This window comes from Cynocephalus volans, chromosome 10 (genome assembly GCF_027409185.1).
Source record: "Cynocephalus volans isolate mCynVol1 chromosome 10, mCynVol1.pri, whole genome shotgun sequence".
Taxonomy (NCBI): domain Eukaryota; kingdom Metazoa; phylum Chordata; class Mammalia; order Dermoptera; family Cynocephalidae; genus Cynocephalus; species Cynocephalus volans.
Genome location: NC_084469.1, coordinates 23,895,724 through 23,914,740, shown reverse-complemented (window position 1 = coordinate 23,914,740; position 19,017 = coordinate 23,895,724). Strand labels below are relative to the sequence as shown.

The 19,017-nt window shown below is 35.4% G+C and overlaps 1 protein-coding gene across 2 annotated transcripts in view; it reads left to right on the top strand.

The window, feature by feature from the left end:
* The window catches only part of RHOT1 (ras homolog family member T1), a 60,298-nt gene that overhangs the window by 1,872 nt on the left and 39,409 nt on the right, over positions 1-19,017 (top strand). For both annotated transcript variants that reach the window (XM_063109351.1, XM_063109350.1), the window contains exons 2-6: positions 13,235-13,293; positions 15,128-15,209; positions 16,885-16,928; positions 17,241-17,294; positions 17,459-17,511. In XM_063109351.1, coding sequence (XP_062965421.1) covers positions 13,235-13,293; positions 15,128-15,209; positions 16,885-16,928; positions 17,241-17,294; positions 17,459-17,511 — 292 coding nt within the window. The remainder of the gene's footprint in view (positions 1-13,234; positions 13,294-15,127; positions 15,210-16,884; positions 16,929-17,240; positions 17,295-17,458; positions 17,512-19,017) is intronic.

The following is a 19,017-nucleotide window of genomic DNA, read 5'->3' as shown; positions in this document are numbered from 1 at the left end:
ATTACTTATTTAGGAATACATAAAAGAATTCAAAATTTGTTAGAAAAATTACAAGCTACATTCTGTAGAAATGAAAGCAAATGAGAGTTGATAAAACCATGTATGTTTTCTGATCATAGTGAGAAACTTGACACAAGAGAATGCATTAGTTTTTGAGAAAAACACTTTTCTTAAAAGGATGGTACCAAAAGCATTAGGCCATCTACAATATAAAGTATATGATTTTCTTCATATTTAAAACTATTAGAAATGGAATTATACTTAATTGGAATACATAATTTTCATTAGTTATTTTAAAAGCTGGTATTTTGGGGGGGAAATGTTTGAGGCTTTACTTTTTGAGATTTTGACAGCTGTTAGCCTAGGTGGAGTACTTCAAATGCTAGGTAAACATAAGGCTATTTTAATACTGGTCTGATACATGGATTTATCTACACTGCTGATATTAGAAAAAAGTAGTAGTGATTTGATTTATTGCTTGCTCATTTGAGCAAGTCTAGTTTTCAGTTGTAGTTTTGAGATGGTTAGCTAGGGGGAAAAGGAAAAGCAAAGAAAAAGGAGCATCATCTCTGGTATTATTGTTGTTAAGGTTTGTTTATTTGTTCTTTATCACTTCAGTACATTTTATTGCTGTCAGTGTCTGTCACTGAGCCACATAGCAGCAGCTTCATTCACTGAAGCTCTGAAATAGTTGTGAATGGTTTCAACATTCTGTTGGCTAAACTTTTGTACTGCACTGTTGAGGTGAGAGGGATCTTTTCTTGGCCCACTTCTGGCCATTCAGGCTTTAATGCTAACAAATTGCTTAACATCTATTTAGTGCTTAGATCAGAAAAGTTGCAGAGAAAGCCAAAGCGTTTTAAATATCATCTGCATCTTATCTTAATAATTGAGCATATCAAATACCAGGACAAATCAAAAGTCAATTACTATTCTTTAAACCAAAGAGCATTTTAAAAATCTTTAAAAATGCAGCTGGCTGTTTAGCTTTCTAACACCAAGGTCACAGTTTGGATCACCATACCTGCCAGCTGCCAAAAAAAAAAAGAAAAGAAAGAAAGAAAGAAAAAAACTTTAAAAATGCATCCACACCAAACATAGTTTTTCAGGTCATAATTTTTCATGGTCCTATTTTTTGGCCAGAATTTATATTTAAGTAGATTTGCTTTAGTATGCTTAACAAATGTCCTTCTTACAATAAAAGTAGCAAGAGCCTTATTACCCTTTTATCTAAATTATATAGCTACATTAAAAGTAGGCATGAATTTGAAGTCTTAATGAAGTCTTAGTTTTAAATTAAATTGAGATATTCTTGTGTTGTCTTCTACTGGTCAAATTCATTAAGAAAATGGAACTGTTACCCTCTTTTTTAAGTAAATCTGGTAGCTCTTACTTTGTCTAAATATGATTATCATTGCAACCTCTGCCAAACTAGTTCAAGCTTCAGTTGGCTCTGGACTAGATTTTTGTAATATCCCCTTAGCTGGTCTCCCTGCTTCTACTTTTGTCCATTCTCCATGTAGCAGGTAAAGTTATCTTTAGAAAATATCTCAAATCCTGTCACCCACTTTTAAAATTCTCTGATGATTTTTCTTTCAGTTAGAGAAGTCCAAACTTTTAAATGTGGGCCTACAAGGCCCTCCACAATCCGGCCCTTGCTTTGCTCTCCTACTACTCTCTCCTTTATTGCTCTCTCTACAAGAAGGCCCTGATCTAAGCATTATCCCCATTCCTGTGCATATTTGCCATTTGTTTTTCTGTCTCTCAGGCTGGAAAGGAAGCTTCTTGAGGGCAGGGGATTTGTCTTGTTTATTGCTATATCCCCAGCAGCTAAAACAGGCCTGGCACAAAGTAGGTACTCAAGTATTTGTTGAAAGAATGAATAAGTTCAAGCTAGTCCAGTTTATTTAGCCTTTCCTTGTTTTCCAAACTACTCCTTTCAGTCAGAAAAATGCAATCACTCTTCTTTCTTAAATCTAGTCCTTTGTGGTTATTATTAGGATTTGAAGGGGCAGCATTTATCCGTTCTCTTGTTCTGTATCCTCAGCTTTGTTTTGTCTGGAAGATTCCTGTATTCTGGCAGTAAAGTAGATCAGTGACTTATGATGACAATGCCATGTCTAGGCTACCAGGAATTATATAATCCTTGCCAAGAGGTCAGGTCAGCTTCTCTTTGAAACACCAGAGACCATCTTAGGGGACTGAAGGGGTTGGGGAAAGGTTCTTCAGGTATAAAAGTCAAAGAGACTCCAGATATAAGTTTTTTAGAAAAAAACTTGCTAAGATAATTTTAAAGCCATATTGCTTTCCATTCTAGTCTTTGTTGGAATGATATTTAAAGATTAAACTGCTCCAGTTTCACTTATACTGTGTTTATTACCTGGGTCCATTCTGCATAGAGTCTATTCTGTTCATACAGAGAGTCTTTTGTACGTCATTTTCACATATATATTGAAACCAATTCTCCACTTCTTTGTGCCTCTGGCACAGGTTGGGTACTAATGTTGATCTGGTTTGAAGGATAGGGATAGGTTGTAGCCGTGCGACAGCATTTGTCCTGCAGGCCACATCATCTGCATTTAGTCAATGCAATTTTCCTTTGAACATGTTTAGATATTTCCTCAAATGCTAAAGTTTTCTAGTTAAAAATATAACTCAGCAGTCACCCTCTAACCCCCCAGTGTATTCTAATTATGATAAGCTTAGGAAGATACTACAAGCCTTCTTAAAAAAGAAGCAGATAAAAATGAGGAGTGCCACTTGAAGAAAGGGGTTTTTGTTATCAAGAAAAACAGCCAATATGGCTGGTAGGGTGGTAATTGGAATCAGAGAATGTTATTTCTGCTTCATGAATATTAGGAATTTGCTGTCATTTGGAACTAGAGGTTCAAAAGATATGATGAAAAAACAAAGGAATTTTTGGTCTGGATAAATCTAGATAATTTGCTCTATAGTGATGAATTATGTTTTCCATGGATGACCTACTTAGAAGCATGGAGTTTCAGACAGAACCGTGGCATGTTGTGTTGAACTGGATCAGAAGGCCTTCTGTCCTGGGGATAATTGTGGTCTTCCTTTTATAGATCATGTCAATATTTCTCAGGCAAAATAGAGGCAGTGGAGATCATTAGATGGTTGGCTAACAAAGGATAATTTTTTGTACTTCATATTAATGTTCACATTTATATTAAATATATCAAATATATTTTATTATAAATTTTTATTTGTAATAAATTATTATACATTTTATTATAAAATATATTTCCTATATAATATTTGTATTATAATGTTTATATTAGATATAAAATTTAATTAGTATAATAATTAAACAGGATCTTGGATTTTGTTCCCTAATGGAAATAATTTTTATTTTTTGGAGCAGTTAAAAATATGTAGTTTTTTTTTTTTTTTTTTTAAATAAAGATGACCGGTAAGGGGATCTCAACCCTTGGCTTGGTGTTGTCAGCACCACGCTCAGCCAGTGAGCAAACCGGCCATCCCTATATGGGATCCGAACCCGTGGCCTTGGTGTTATCAGCACCGCACTCTACCGAGTGAGCCACGGGCCGGCCTAAAATACGTAGTTTTTATACTCAGATCTGCCATTGTTTAGGGACCTTTTTGATTGTGGCTTATTTAAATCATTTTCAAAATTTAATATCTTAAAATTTTTTTACCATCTTTAAGGCACTCTTATTTATTTCATAATTAAAATTTGCTTAAAACTGGCCTTTTTAAATTTTAAATCTGCTGCTTCATTATTTCTTTGATATCCTCACTCAGGGTTAGGTTTGTAGTCCTTGAGGGAGGCAAAAAGCATTTCTTAACTAAATCACATCTGCATAAAACTTTATTAAAGTAGTTATCATTTCACTGTCCTTCCAAAGGAAACACAAAATGATACTGATAAAAACGTACTGATTTTTTCTTAAGTTCCCCGTAATTCATCTCTTGCTCTAATTTTGAACTTCATTTTGTTTTGTTTTGTTTTTCCGGCATCAGAACCCTTGACCCTGGTGTTATAACACAGTGCTCTAACCACCTGAACTAACTGGCCAGCCCTCATTTTGAATTTTTTTCTTTTCTTTGGCTGGCTGTTCCAGTGTTCGAACCCTGGACCTTGGTGTTATCAGCACCACGTTCTAACCAGCTGAGTTCATTGGCCATCCTGTAATTTTGAACTTTTTTTAAAAAGGAAATCACTCTTGGATTTCAGTGTGGAAGAGATTCATGTTCTTTGATTTTTAAAAGTTTTTTTTTTATTATAGAATTACTTCACAAACAAGATGGAATGTTCATATTGTAGTAAATGCTAAATTGCCTCAAATTCTTTTCCAGATGAGGCAGGATACGAATAAATACATAAAAAATATCCCCCTTTAAAAGGTAGTAATTGATATAAATAACTTAAAATAAATTATTCCCACTCTTTGGTACTACTGTCTTATATGTCTATATGTTCAGGCCTAAGTAAAGCTATTTCATTGTTGTAGTTTTGACAATGCCTTCTCTCCTGCCAAGGTGTTTCCTTTTGTGTCTCTGAGGCCTGCCTTTTGGAAACAGATCTGGTGGCAGATATGTACTTCGGCAGGAGCCTGCTGCTGCACAGGCAGCCAGAACTGCCCTTCAAACTAATGAACTGAGCTGTGAAGAAATCTGAATTTCCTCATAATGTTCCTCATAATGAATTTCAGAACATTCTGTTCTGAAAATATCACTGGAGATGTAGGGGGTCCACGGGAAAAGCAAAAGGGGTCTATGACTAGGAAAAGGGTTGTTCTAGTGAGTTTTAAGAGGGATGAGGAAGAATGAGTGAGTTTTAAGGGTCATGGTGTGGGAGGGGACTTTAAAGGTAACACTGAACACCTGTTGAAAGCCAGAATTTTGCTAAGGGATCCTGAGTGACCGGGATTAAGGAGCAACAAGTCCTTACCTTTCTTGGAAGCTATCAAGCCTGTTAGTGTTGGTGATTGTCTTAATTTTGATCACTTTGTTTTACTTTTTGAGCTGTGGATTAAAAGACAGGTTTCTTCTGAAACTGGTGAGGGCCTTAGAGTGGTGAGACACAAGCAAAATGTTAAAAAGGTAATTCTGAAAAAGGGATTATGAGAAGAATAAAGATCTTAAGGGTTCAAAGGTAGGCAAATTTCTCAAGGACCAGGAGTGGGACTGGTTTCCTTTTGGTTACCCAGGAGCATCTGAGTTGTTGAGTGTCTGCCTCATTTTTCTCATTCTTGGTGTAGTAGATCAGGGATAAGAATGTAGAGATGTTTAAGATATCCAGGAGAGTTCTTCCAAAATGGGAAAGTTTCTGGGAACATCTGTGCTGGTGGTAGTTGTGGAATTTTGGAGACACTAAGGAAAAAGTAGATATCTCTACTGGGACCAGAAAGGCCCAGAAGTTCAGAGGTCACAGGAGTTGTACAGGCATTGGATCCTTGAAAAGGCTTGTTGTTTGAGTACTGTGGAGTTACACTACTACTGAAATAAATTACATCAAGTACAGAGCCTGGTGAACTTGATGGGACCCCAGCAGAGGCATTCTCCTGTCTGGTGATGCACAGAGAGCTCTGCTGTGTGTTTCATTTGGCTTAAATCAGACATTACCACTTTTTGCTCTCTCCCAAATGTGTTCTTGTTCTGCAGCATCAGTTGCCAAGAAAATGAGATCCAAGTTCTAGGTTTCCTGATGCTGGAATAAGTGGATGACAGCTTGGCATATTTTAAGATAACTATTTTGCTTCCATTTTGCATAGTCATGTGGAATTAGGATGCACTGCTGTGGATGTTGAAAGGAATACTACTTTGAGCTAGCTGAAAGTTTGGAGTTGCTGGGACCTTAAACAAGGCCGTGATGAAAGGAGTTATTTAAGGAAAAAAGGTTATGAAATGTTACGTATAAGTCAGCAAGTTCTAGAAATTCCTGGACCCCACATTAGCTTGTGAGTCCTACTTTGTTCTTATACATAGATGAATGTTCTTGCCAACTCATTTTCCCATACACAATTAAAACAGATAAAATTTGTAGGTGTGTCTGCCATTTCTAGAGCACCATATCTTTTTTTTTTTTTTTTTTTTTTTGCAGCTGGCCAGTATGGGGATCCGAACCCTTAACCTTGGTGTTGTCACACACAGCATTCTAACCAACTGAGCTAATCGGCCAGTCCTCTAGGGTACTATATCTTACCTAATGTAACGGGCACTTATTCTTGTGTTACAGACCTTTTTTCCAGTTGTGCTACATGGTAGTTTACATTAATCATACAGTATAAGCATTTAGATAGCATCTAGTCCAACCCGTCTCTCCCTTTTTTTAACTGATTCAACTGATGAGAAAATTGAGGCCTGGAGAGAGTCAGTGACATCTCAGGGTCGTACTGTTAATGGCAAAATCTGAATCCAGATTTTCTGGCCATGCCAGTGAACACTTAACTTCTTTAATTCAAGCATCATCATCATAGCAACAACTACCATTTGTGCATTTAATGTGTACCATGTATTGTGCTAAGCATTATATAGCTGTCTTCTTAATCCTCTTAACACTTTTAGGAGGCTGGTCAGTACTATATTTTATAGATCAACAAACTGAGTCTTGATAACTTGCCTGAGGAAACACAGCTAGTAAGTGCTGGAATTAAGATTTTAGTCCAATTCTGTCTGATCTAAAGCCTGTGTTCTTTTTATTTTCTTCTACTTTTGGTGAAATATTTATATAAAAGGTATGAAAAATAATATAACAAATACTTATTACCCAGCTGAAGAAATAAAATGTCACCAATCATTTAAAGCTCCCTTCCCATTTCATTGTCCTCTCTTTCTTTCAGAAATAGTCAGCCATTTTCCTGAATTTCAAATCTGTGCTCTTAACCACTAAGCTATACAGCTGCATTTATTAAATGCCAGGTGATTTGCTAGGAGCTAGAGATTTAGCAGTGAATAAGAAAGACACGTTTTCTGCCCTTGAGGAGTTTCTTGTGGGTTATAGCGAAACACTTGTTTTTTAATCTTTCTGGAGATATTCAGTAGCTCGTAGGAAATGTCCCATTTTCATCAAGGAAGTCTGAGAAGTCCTTCAGCAGACCGCCAGTGATATATTGGGAAGTTGCCTAGGTATTATACAGGCACAACACTGTCTTAAGAATGCACATGTCTTAACTGGATCACTAATTATTAACTTTTTCCTTCTAGAGACCAAATTATAAGTTGTATTTTTTAAAATGAGCATTTTGATTTCCTGCTCTGTTTAGAGACTTCTGGGAGGAATGGTTATCTTTCTTTCCTTTCCCTCCCTTCCCTTCCCCTTCACTCACTTCCCCTCCCTTCTTTCTCCCTTCCTCCATTTTTATTTATTGTTTATTTGTTTATTCATTCATTCATTCATTCATTCATTCATTTTATTATTATTTTTTTTTCTGGTGGCTGGCCAGTAATGAGATCAGAACCATTGACCTTGGTGTTGTGAACATGCTCTAACCAAGTGAGCTAATGGGCCAGCCCAATACATACCTCTTTCACAGCAATTTTGTTTATCTTATTTAATACATTTTCCATATTATCCCCATGTAGCATTTAAGATTAAACTTTGTGCTTAGAAGACAGTCAGGTAAATAATTATCAAATGAATTAATAGTAAGAGATTGCACACACAAAAAAGGGTCATGTAGAGGCATAAGTTAATTCTGTCTGTTTGTTCTTCTAGTGTGTTCTCTAGTTTGGTCCAGGCAGTGTGAAATGTGTCTGGAAGGAGCTAGTACTCTTGAATATAAGATCTGTTAACGTATTTCTCAGTTTTTTGAGCCATAACTTTTTTTGATAAATACAAAACCCTCATGCCCTCTACATTCTGACACTGGTTCTCTGACACCAGCTGGGTGTCCTGCAATACAATTCTATTAAATTCTAACACTACCCAGAGTTAGCATTATATCCCACAAATTAAAGGGCAAGATCCCCAACAAGATCGCCCTTACTTCAGACACCAGGTGCAAGTGGGACCCCCAAACTGCCTGCACTTCTGCCTGACTACAAATTCGGGGCTTCCTACAGCCCCTTCGGGTTCAGTTATTGACTAGAACAATGCACAGGACTCTGAAAGGTGCTACGCTCACAATTCTACAAAAGAATAGCCAGATGAAGAGGTACATAGAGAAAGGTCTTGAAGAGTCCCAAGTGCAGGAGCTTCTGTCCCCATGGAGTCAGGGTGTACCACCTTCCTGGTATGTTGATATGTTCACCAACCAGGAAGCTCTCCTAAGCTTTGATGTCCGGTGTTTTTATATGGGGTTTTATTATGCAGGTATGATTGATTAAATTATTGGCCATGTGGTTGAACTCAATCTCCAGCCCCCCTTTCCTATTTGGAGTTTTGGGGGTAGGGCTGAAAGACCTAACCCTCTAATCATGTGGTTGGTGTTTCTGGTGACCAACCCCATCCTGAAGCTGTCTTGCTTCCCCCCCATGCACTAAATAAGTCACCTTCTTAGGATGAACTCAAGTATAGTTGAAAGGGGCTTATTATTTATAACAAAAGACACTCCTAACATTCAGGAAATTCCAAGGGATTTCGATGCTCTGCCAGGGAGTAGGACAAAGAGCAGATATATTCTTTATTATAACACACCCTCCTGTAATATTATTTGAAATTTCAACATTATTTTTTACTAAAAACAAATTGAACAAAATAATTTTCAGATATATTGTGTTTTTCAAAATTGTTTCATCAGTTACCTACTATTCACAGCTCTCCAACTGCTCTAAGAAATGCTTTGAATAGGAATTCCAGAAGCTCCAGGAGATGGGACTAATTTCCCTAGTGGTAGTGCTGAAACTATCGCAATACTGTTGTGCTTGGGCAAGGTAAAATCAAGTCAGATCATTTAGTCTGGTCGATGTGCTACACAAGTCCTTCTCCCATTCATATAAAATTAGAAAGTTCAGTTAATTATCCAAGTGTTTCCAAATAATTGGTTGTTGTGTTAATGTGGACTCATACATGTTATGTATGTACCTTATATATAAATTATAATTTAATATAAATTATTTGGCATAGGAGTAGTTCAAAGGAGGAAATAGAGGGATTGTGAGCTACAGTAACTCTGGGATGTCTTTAGGGATGAGGTAGAATTTGAACCTTGAGAAATGGTTAAAATTTAGACAAGTTGAGGGGAGAGAGGGAATGATATTCTAGATAAGAAAAACTGTGTGTGGGGGGGTAAGATTCATCATGGCTTGTTTGTGCTTATTAAAGCATAATGACCTTATTTTAGCAAACTGTGTATGTGGAGAAGAGTGGGGAATGAGATTAGATAGGCAAGCTGGGATTAGATTATGTATGATTTTCTTTCTTTTTTTTTTTTTTTGTGACCGGCTGCACCGAGCTCAGCCAGTGAGCGCACCGGCCATCCCTATATAGGATCCGAACCTGCGGTGGGAGCGCCGCTGCGCTCCTAGCACCGCACTCTCCCGAGTGCGCCACAGGGTCGGCCCAGATTACGTATGATTTTCAAAGGCCAGTAGAATGGTTTTACCTTCACGTGGTAGGTAATTGAGAGTCAAAAGAAGGGTTTTGATCCGGTGAGTTAGAAAATGGAAAGTGTGTGTAAGAAAAATGAATTGGCATGTGTATTGTTGGTAAATTAATTAGTGGAGAGGCTGGAGAAGGGGATAGAAAGCTGGGAACTAGGAGGTGATTCAATAAAAGTACCATAATTAGGGAGAAGGGGAAACAGAGGAGGGAATGAATATTAAAAATTTCAAAGGAAAATTTGATAATGCAAACTTGAATGCTAAGTACAGAGGAAAGGTGGTCAGAGATTATACAGTTTTTAAGTTTTTCTTTTTAATCCCGATCTGTAGAAAGTGTGTTAATTTTATTGGTGATAACTACATAAATCTGTTAGAATGTGATCTCTGAAAAAGTAGGAAAGATGTAGTAGCCTTGATCAGAGTGGTATCCTCAGTGTCTGGAATTGTGCTTGGCACATAGTAGTGCTCAAGAATTAGTAGTATTGGTTGTCAAAGCAATGAAACAATGCATTTAACCTGTTAACCTTTAGGTAAATTTCAATTGCTATCTGTAAATTTAGAATATGCCAGTTTTTACTACCAAAAAATGACTTTTAACATAGTAATTATTGATCTTTTCTAGTAGCAAAAATTACGTTTTTATTAGAAAACTTGGAAAATATGGATAAGCACAAGAAATAAAATTACAATTACTTTTACTTCAGAGATAACCACTGTTGGTGTGTGTGTGTGTATATATATATATATGTTCTTCTAGGTGTTTTTCTATGCACATACATATTTGTAAAATGGGATCATATTGTACATGTTGATCTCTACTGCATAAATGTCATTTTTACAAGTAAAATGGAACAATTTGGGCCTCCAAATAATGAATGACAGTAAAGGATTATAACCCATAAAACAATAGAATAGTGTAGGAATCCATGAGTGCATTTTCTCTCTCTCTCTGTATGTATACACACAAATATATATGAAATATGAATCAGAAGAGAAAGTTTTCGTTACAGTAGAAGGAAATAGTGTAGAAGTATTGATAGAAATAACTAGAGAATTACTGTCTCGCAACCACTACAGCAATGCTTGTTTCAGGCAAGAATCATCAGTGGGTGCTAAAACTACTAGGCAGAAGTTCAGTGAGAAACAGGATGTTTACATAGTCTCAAAATATCGCCTTACAAGGTATTTATTCATTACAAAGGGAAAAATAACTTCACAGTGGAGAAACATGGCAGACACCACCTCACCTGAGTAATGGTACCTAACATCACCAGTAAAGGGACAAATTGACGTCGTCTCCTTTCTTCTAAGATGCACTGAGGAAGACACAATATCACTTCTGGGGTATTCCTACCAAAAATGCAAAAACATCCCAAAATATTAAGGTCATGAAAGACAGAAAAGATTAAGAAACTCTTCCAGGTTAAGGGAGGCTAAAGAGGCATGACAACCAAATGCAACTTTTGATCCTGGACCAGAAAAAAATGATTTTTCTTTTCTATAAAGGATAGTAGTGGGACAAACAAAATGTGAATAAGGTCTGTCAATTGGACAATGGTATTGTATTGACTTTAATTTTCTACTCTTAACAGTGTACTGTGGTTATGTAAGAGAATGACCTTTTAGTAAATATATACTAAGGCCGATTTATTCTCAAATGGTTTAAATATATAGAGAGAGAGACAGAGAGAGAATGATAATGCAAATATGGTAAAATGTTAACATGGGGAATCTAGGTGAAGGATCAACATGAATCCTTTGTACTATTTTTGTAATTTCTCTGTAAGTCTGAAATTTTCTCAAAATAAGTTAAAAAAAAAAAAAAAAAAAAAGTGAAACAGCCAGAGCTGCTGGATTAGTCACCAATGAACTGATGAATATTTTAATTAATCTAGGTGGTATTTGTTTGTGTATGCAATGCTTGTTGACTCCAGGGGTCACCATTCGCTTTCTATATTTTTAACCTGTGTTACCAATATTTTTAAAAGTATAGTGTAAGAAAGAGCACTGCCTTGGCCATCAGGAGACCTAAGAGGAGACTCTTAGGTCTGCAGCTAATCTTTTAGTGAAACCTGTGGGTCCCATGTTCCTCATCTGAAAATTTTGCAGGGAGCGGAATAAGCTGACATCGTTGGCTAGGTTCTTGCAGTTCTGTGATGATGGGTTCTAGATTCACTGACATGGTCAGAACTCAGTGAAATGTTACCTTATTGTCAGCCACTTGAAGAAGGACCGAGCCTTCTCATACAAGTCAGTTGAAAAGATCTGTAGAAATCAGAGCTAGAAGACACCTGTTAAGCCATCTAGTCTATCCCTCCACCTGCAGAACCCAGTTGTTCACAGCATGCTCTGTTTGGACCAGGGCTGTCCTTCCTGTGTTCCAGGCATTCATTATTTCTCCAGAGACTTGACTTGTGTTTTTAGTTCATCCTTTCTTTTAATCATTTGAAGAAGGGAATGTGATTTTCTTAACGCTAAAAATTTTCATTTCTTTTATATTTAGGCTTTTGGAAACAGTAATTTGTTGTTTTGGCAGAGATTAATAGGCAGGTGGACTGTTTTCCTCTAAAATCACAAAAAGACTTGGTTGATAAGTAGTTGAATGTCTAACAGTAGTAATTATGTGATCAGAAAGTGATGGGAATTGAAATCCAAATTTTGTAATAAAAATTAAAATCTTAATGTTTGCATAATAAATTGCTAGAATAGAAAATGTAAAAGGAAAGTTTCTTTGCTTTTACCTTGTTACTAACCCTTTAAATATGAGACTCTAAGAGAGAAAGAATGTAGGGATGTAGAGAATAACAAACTCTGATATTCTGTTAGTGAGGATGTAAATTGTTTTATTCTTTTCTATAGGTAACTTAACAATATCTATTAAAAACAAAATAGATTATGTGTGCTAACTTGAGTTCCACTTCTAGGAATTTATCCTGTAGAAATACTGATTGCAGCATTGTTTGTGAATGTGAAAACTTGGAAACAATCCACATGTTCATTGTTAGGAGATTACATTAATAAATTATATCATACGACGGATTCTTATACAATTATCAGAAAATAATGCAGGAGGGTTTTTTAATGTTAATATGAGATGGATTTATTATTGCAATTTTTAAAAACTGTTGTAAAATATATATAACATTTATCATTTTAAATTCGTAAGTATGCAGTTCAGTGGCATTAAATACATTCACAGTGTTGTGTAACTAACACCACTATCTGTACCTAAAATTTTTTCGTCATCCACAATAAAATCTCTGTACTCATTAAACAATAACTCTCCCTTCCAGGAGGTTTTTATATATTGACATGGAATACTGCCCAAATACATAATTAAGTGATAAAGGAAGATTACAAAATAGTATGAATATTATGGTTCAATTGTGGTAAATTATCATTAGCTAATATAAGTGTAGGAGAAATCTGGGAGAATATATATATTCATATATATTAAACTGCTAAGGGGAGATATTATAGGTGATTCTTATGTTTACAATATATATTTTGGTAATTTTTTTTTTAACAATGAGTATGTTACTTTTCTAAGCAGAAAAAAGGATTTACTTTTAAATATTGTACTAAAACTTGGTAACTTGGATGCGTTTGATTTTAGCTAACAAATAACTGACATACCTATGCAGTTGCTGAATTTGAGCTTATGTGGAACCTAAACACTTTATTAAACTAATGATTTTTCTTTTCACAGCTAGAGTTGGGAAGACATCACTGATTATGTCTCTGGTCAGTGAAGAATTTCCAGAAGAGGTAAACATTTTGATTTCTTTACTACATTAAAAATTTTTTAAATGTATCAAAATTAAGTTAAATGAAATAAATTTCACCCTTTTTTTGCATGTGTTTCCTTTCTGACAGTTGTGACTTTTTAAAAGTCTCATGTTAGTTTATAGAGGACATCCCTGAAATACAGTGTAGGAGAAAGAACCAAACTAGATCTAAGTTCACCCAAGTTCTTTGCGTTTCCTTCCTTTGACCTTGTCAAGGACATTTGTCACCTCTGTGCCTCAGTTGTCTCATCTGTAAAATGGGAGCTGAAAGGGATATAGATATCATCTACACTGTTTAATCCTTTCTTAAAAAATAAAATGTTGCTCATAAGTCCAAAATATGAAAGAGATGATGAGTGTTTCCACAAGTTAAAATTAGGATGAAGGTCTGGATCCCTGCTTGCCTTCCACCTGACACTCTCTTTCTGGTCTTTGAGGTTTTTTTGTCAGAACCACTAGAATTCTCACATGTATATTTGAAAACCTTTAATATTATCTACCTGCCTCATTTTTTACAAATGACAAAACTAATTCATTCTTCCTTTGCCTACCTCAAAGCACTGTTGTGGGTCTCAAATGAGATGAGTTTAATAATAGTGGAATGCCACCAAAAAAGGTGTTTTTTTATTATTGACAGTATATCTATTTACGTTTTGGAAGTTCGAGTGTGAGGGACTGCTGGCTAAGTCCTTTATAAAGTAAAGTTAGGATATTACTATAGGGAATGGGATCCATGCAATGGTATGAAAATGATATTTATTCTCTTCCTCACGTGGTAGGTATTATTAGCGTCACACTTTGCATTTACCCTTTCTTTACTCTTGTTTAGATAGGACTATCTGTATAATTTCATTGTTCAGACAGAAATTTGATGTATTGTGTGTTGGTGTTTTCAACATTTACAACTTTGTTTCATTTGATCATTCTTTGTTTCTTTCTTTTCTTAAATAAGATAGTTAAATAATTACTTAATTTGAGAAATGAAGTATATTTTCATTTGCCGTTTGTGGAATCAGTAACATTAATTTATAATCACTTGGGGTATAATACCTAAAAGTTTTTGGTGATAGTTAACTTAGTTTAAAATTGTTTTAGCATAGTCCTCTTGAGTGTGCATAAGGGATTTTTAATTAATTAAAAAATTATACAGTCTTTTGGAAAAATACAATCATTAAAAATAAGGCTTATGTAGCTAATCAGTTATCTTCTCAAAGAAAAGAGTTTTGATAATTTATTGGTTTATTTGAAGATAGGTTTGGATTAACATGGCTCCTCATTTGCAGAGTATCTTAAGCCTTCAACAAAGTAGAATCAAAATGACATTTTAAAAATCTAATGTTTGAAACATCAAATTAATTTAAGAATTGTTTTAAACTGTTTTAGGTCTGAAGTATCCATAATATGTCCTGTGCTTACATAGATAGAAAAGTACATTTTTTTTTTTTTTTTTTTTTTTGTCTTTTTCGTGACCGGCACTCAGCCAGTGAGTGCACCGGTCATTCCTATGTAGGATCCGAACCCGCGGCGGGAGCGTCGCCGCGCTCCCAGCGCAGCACTCTACCGAGTGCGCCACGGGCTCGGCCCAGAAAAGTACATTTTAAAAAAATATTTTATCATACTTTTTTTTTTTGGTAGCTGGCTAGTACAGGTATTGAACCCTGGACCTTGGTGTTATCAGCATCACTCTCTAACCACCTGCTAACTGTCCAGCCCTATAAGTTTTTTTTGTTTTTTTTTTTTACATAATCTGTTAATAGATTTGATTGATAATATCCAAAGTTTTTTTCCTTTTCTGTATTTGTTTGCAAACGAAGGTTCCTCCCCGTGCAGAAGAAATCACCATTCCAGCTGATGTCACCCCTGAGAGAGTTCCAACACACATTGTAGATTACTCAGGTAATGAATATCCTCTTGTGGGTGAAGCTGTAAAGTGCGTTAAGTACTGTAGACTTGAAAAAAGGTACTTAATGAACTTTTAAAAATGTTCAAAGAGAGGAGGTCCTTTCTCTGTAGCAGTAAACAATCTTTTACTATTCTTGTCTCACTTTTCTATGCCAACTTCCATCCCACAGCCACCCAAAGCCTCCATCTGGCAGTTCTGTCCCCAAATTACTAAATTAGGTTCCATAATAATGAAAAGAAAGGAGGAATGGTAAGTAGACAAGTCGTTACCCTCCTTGAATTGGCATGTTTGTAGAGAGAAGTTCTGGGTTAACTTTGTTATCAGGCATTCAAGTATGCTCTTAATGATTTAGAAGGAGTTCTAAATTTGAGAATTTAAGTTCTGAATTTGTTCTTCAGTTTTTCAACCTTTGTCCCAAATAAAATAATAATTAAAACAGTTGTTATCTTGCTTACATTATATGATATATAAGTACATCTGTATTGCTCTTAGTAATTAAATTTTTTTCTACACACTACTACTTAATCTTTAACCATTAAATTATTTTGCTTTGTTCTGGAACTTCTTTTTTAAAAAACAGGTATAAATACATTGATACCAGTTTATTTTGGTAATCTGGTATTCCACATAGTCTAAAGAATAAATGCTAGTACTGCTCTGTCCAATATTGTTTACCTTTTTTAAGGAGACTACTAGAAAAATAAAAGCTACATTATGTGGCTTACATTGTATGTCTGTTGGACAGCACTGTACTAGAAGCTGAGGGGGGATGAGTGCCTTCTATGGTAATCAGTCTTGTAACTAGCTTTATTTACAGAATTATTCTTTTTCAATATGTATAGCCATATAATTCGATTTACTTCAGTATTAAGAATTGAAGCATTCACCCATTGATTATACAACATACGGAAAGATATTAAAAATATGGCCAGTTACTTAGCATAGTATAAAATACCATTGAACTCATGTGATATTAGTTTGTATGTTAGAAATAACAGGGATTTGGGGGGGGAGACATATGTAGGTGATCTAGATTAATGTGTCAATAATTGCTTTGCTCTTCATTTCGTTTGTTCCTCTTTCTAGCTATATCAGGCATATCCCCTGCACCTGTGAGATTGCAGCCACACCCACCCATTGGGACCAGTTCTAGCTAGAGATAATGCACTAGACAGGGAATTCTTGACTCTTCATTATCATGAGATGGTTTTGCTTCTGGGCCCTGGTTATTATCACTCCTACCTGCTGTCTAGATCTTAAGCTTATGTTGTCCAGATTCTCACCCAGCCTTTTGACTCTGTTTGTATAGACTCTTTATCTGAGCTTCTGACTCTTTAGCAACAAATCTTCTGGCTTGGGTTTCTGATCTCTTTTGCCTGACCCTTTTCAACTCTAGATCAGATGCTGGCCTACATTTATCACACAATGCCTCTGCTCTTCCGTGCCCGAGTCATCCTTTTGTAGTTTTGTCTTTCAGTGCCAGCCAGCTACCTTATCATACTTCAACTTTTTCCTTCCTCTGGCTTGCCCTTGTCTTTGCCACCCAGTCTGGCCCTACACTGTGTCATTTTGAGGGATGTTAGATGGGTGTCACATAAATTTTAGCTTGACCGTAAGTTTTCATGAAATGTTTTACAGTATGAAACATTGACTTTTTGTCATTTGTAGAAGCAGAGCAGAGTGATGAACAACTTCATCAAGAAATATCACAGGTGAGGTTAAAAAAATAGTTGCAAGTTTTTTGTGTATGTGTAAAAACAGTGATGAGTCTGCCTTTTTCACTCTCTGATTTATACCAAGGTGGCTTTTTAAATTCTTTGTTGTTATTGCTGATTTTGAGTATGTATTTTTGCTGAGAGTACTTAGGCATTTTTTCCTCTTAGAGGTAGGCTAATTTTCCTTTTTCTAAGTTTTCAAAATTTTTTCCTCCTTTGGCCCAAATATATTAACTAGTTAGTAATTAAATGCTACTGTTTACATTTTTATTATTTAAAAATATCATTAATTTGTAATTTTTCTTCTAGGCTAATGTCATCTGCATAGTTTATGCTGTTAACAACAAGCATTCTATTGATAAGGTATGAATGTGTGACCTTTTTTTCACTATGTAAGTATTTAGTTAAACTTCAGTGGGGCACTTTCAAAGGTTAATCCTCAGTTTAGAATTTTAGGAGTCTAAGGTCATAGTGTTTTTCAAAGAAAATCTTCATCATGGCTTAGCTCTTATTAATTTTCATCTTAGGTAACGAGTCGATGGATTCCTCTCATAAATGAAAGAACAGACAAAGACAGCAGGTATTTTTTTTTTCTCTCAAACTTTGTATATTGAAAAATTGCAGACTTACAGAAAGGTGCAAGAAATAGTACAATGAACATCCATAAACCCTTCACTCAGGTACACCAGTCGTTAACAATTTTTCCACATTTGCTTTATCGTTTCTCTGACACACAGACATAGACACACAGACACAGACATAGACACACAAACACACACACACACACACCTCTACCTTTATGGGGGGAATCATTTGAGGCAGCAAATATATTTGAGAGCAAAGCAAGAAACAGAGCTCTGATAGTATAGTGATTCACAATTTCAGACTGGTTAGATACTATAATAGTAAATCTCCTTTTTCACACTGCTTCTTGAAAAGTCTTACCTTTACAATACATCATCCACCTGTATTGTATGTGCCCACTCTGTTGAGATGCCCCTTTGATGAGGTGTGGTGTTCCCCACTGTCATTGACTGCTCGTGCTGTGCTGTATGTGAGAGTATAGGACTTGGAGAAAAATGAACAACTTTTGAAATCAGGAGTGGCCAACTATGAGCTCTAAGACTTGGACTTCATTTGACTTCTTAGTTTCTGCATCTGTAAGTGGAGATGAGGATAATAACTGTCTTGGCTTCATGTGTTTAATTTGAGAATCAAATGAAATAATGGATGTTTAAGCATTTTATAAGTTCTCTAAAAAACTTTAGAGATCTTTTTTAGGACTTCATGCAGGGAGATTTCTTTGCACTTCTTTGGAAGATATATGTGTGATAAAGAAGAAGCAAGAGAACACACATTTTGTATTCTGAGCAGAATGATAGTTGTGGATATAAATGTTTTGAGTTTTTTTGTTTTGTTTTTGGGGGGTTTTTTTGAACTGGCTGGTACAGAGATCCAAACCCTTGACCTTGGTGTTGTTGGCACTGTGTTCTATTTCTAACCAAGTGAGCTAACTGGCCAGCCCTGTTTTGAATTTTAAGTAAAAATGGAAACAAAACATTTTTCTTGCAATAGTATTGAATTGAACATAAGTTATTTACAAAGCATTTGAGTCTTTTTAAATGTTAGGAAAATCAGATTACTATCTATGTATTGTATACATCTGGTTCTTTACTCAATTTTTTAGATTCCTCTTTCAGTTGTGCATTTTGGTGCCTTGAAACTTTTTTTTTTTTTACACATTTTACTTTATTTTATTTATTTGAAATGTCCAGAACAGACAAATCCACAGAGACAGTAAGTAGATTAGTGGTTGCTAGAGGCCAGGAGGAGGGAGGAATAGGAAGTGACTAGTGACTGCCAGTGGGTACCAGGTTTCTTTGGAGCATGATTAAAATGTTCTGAAATTAGATAGTGGTGATGGTTATACAATTCTGAATGTATTAAAAAGCACTGAATTGTACAGTTTAAAAGGGTCAATTTTATGATATATGAGTTATATGGGATGTGAATTTTTTTTAATGTTTAGATAGAAAATTATTTTCTCAACATAGAAACAAAGGAAAACATTACAAATTAATTTTAA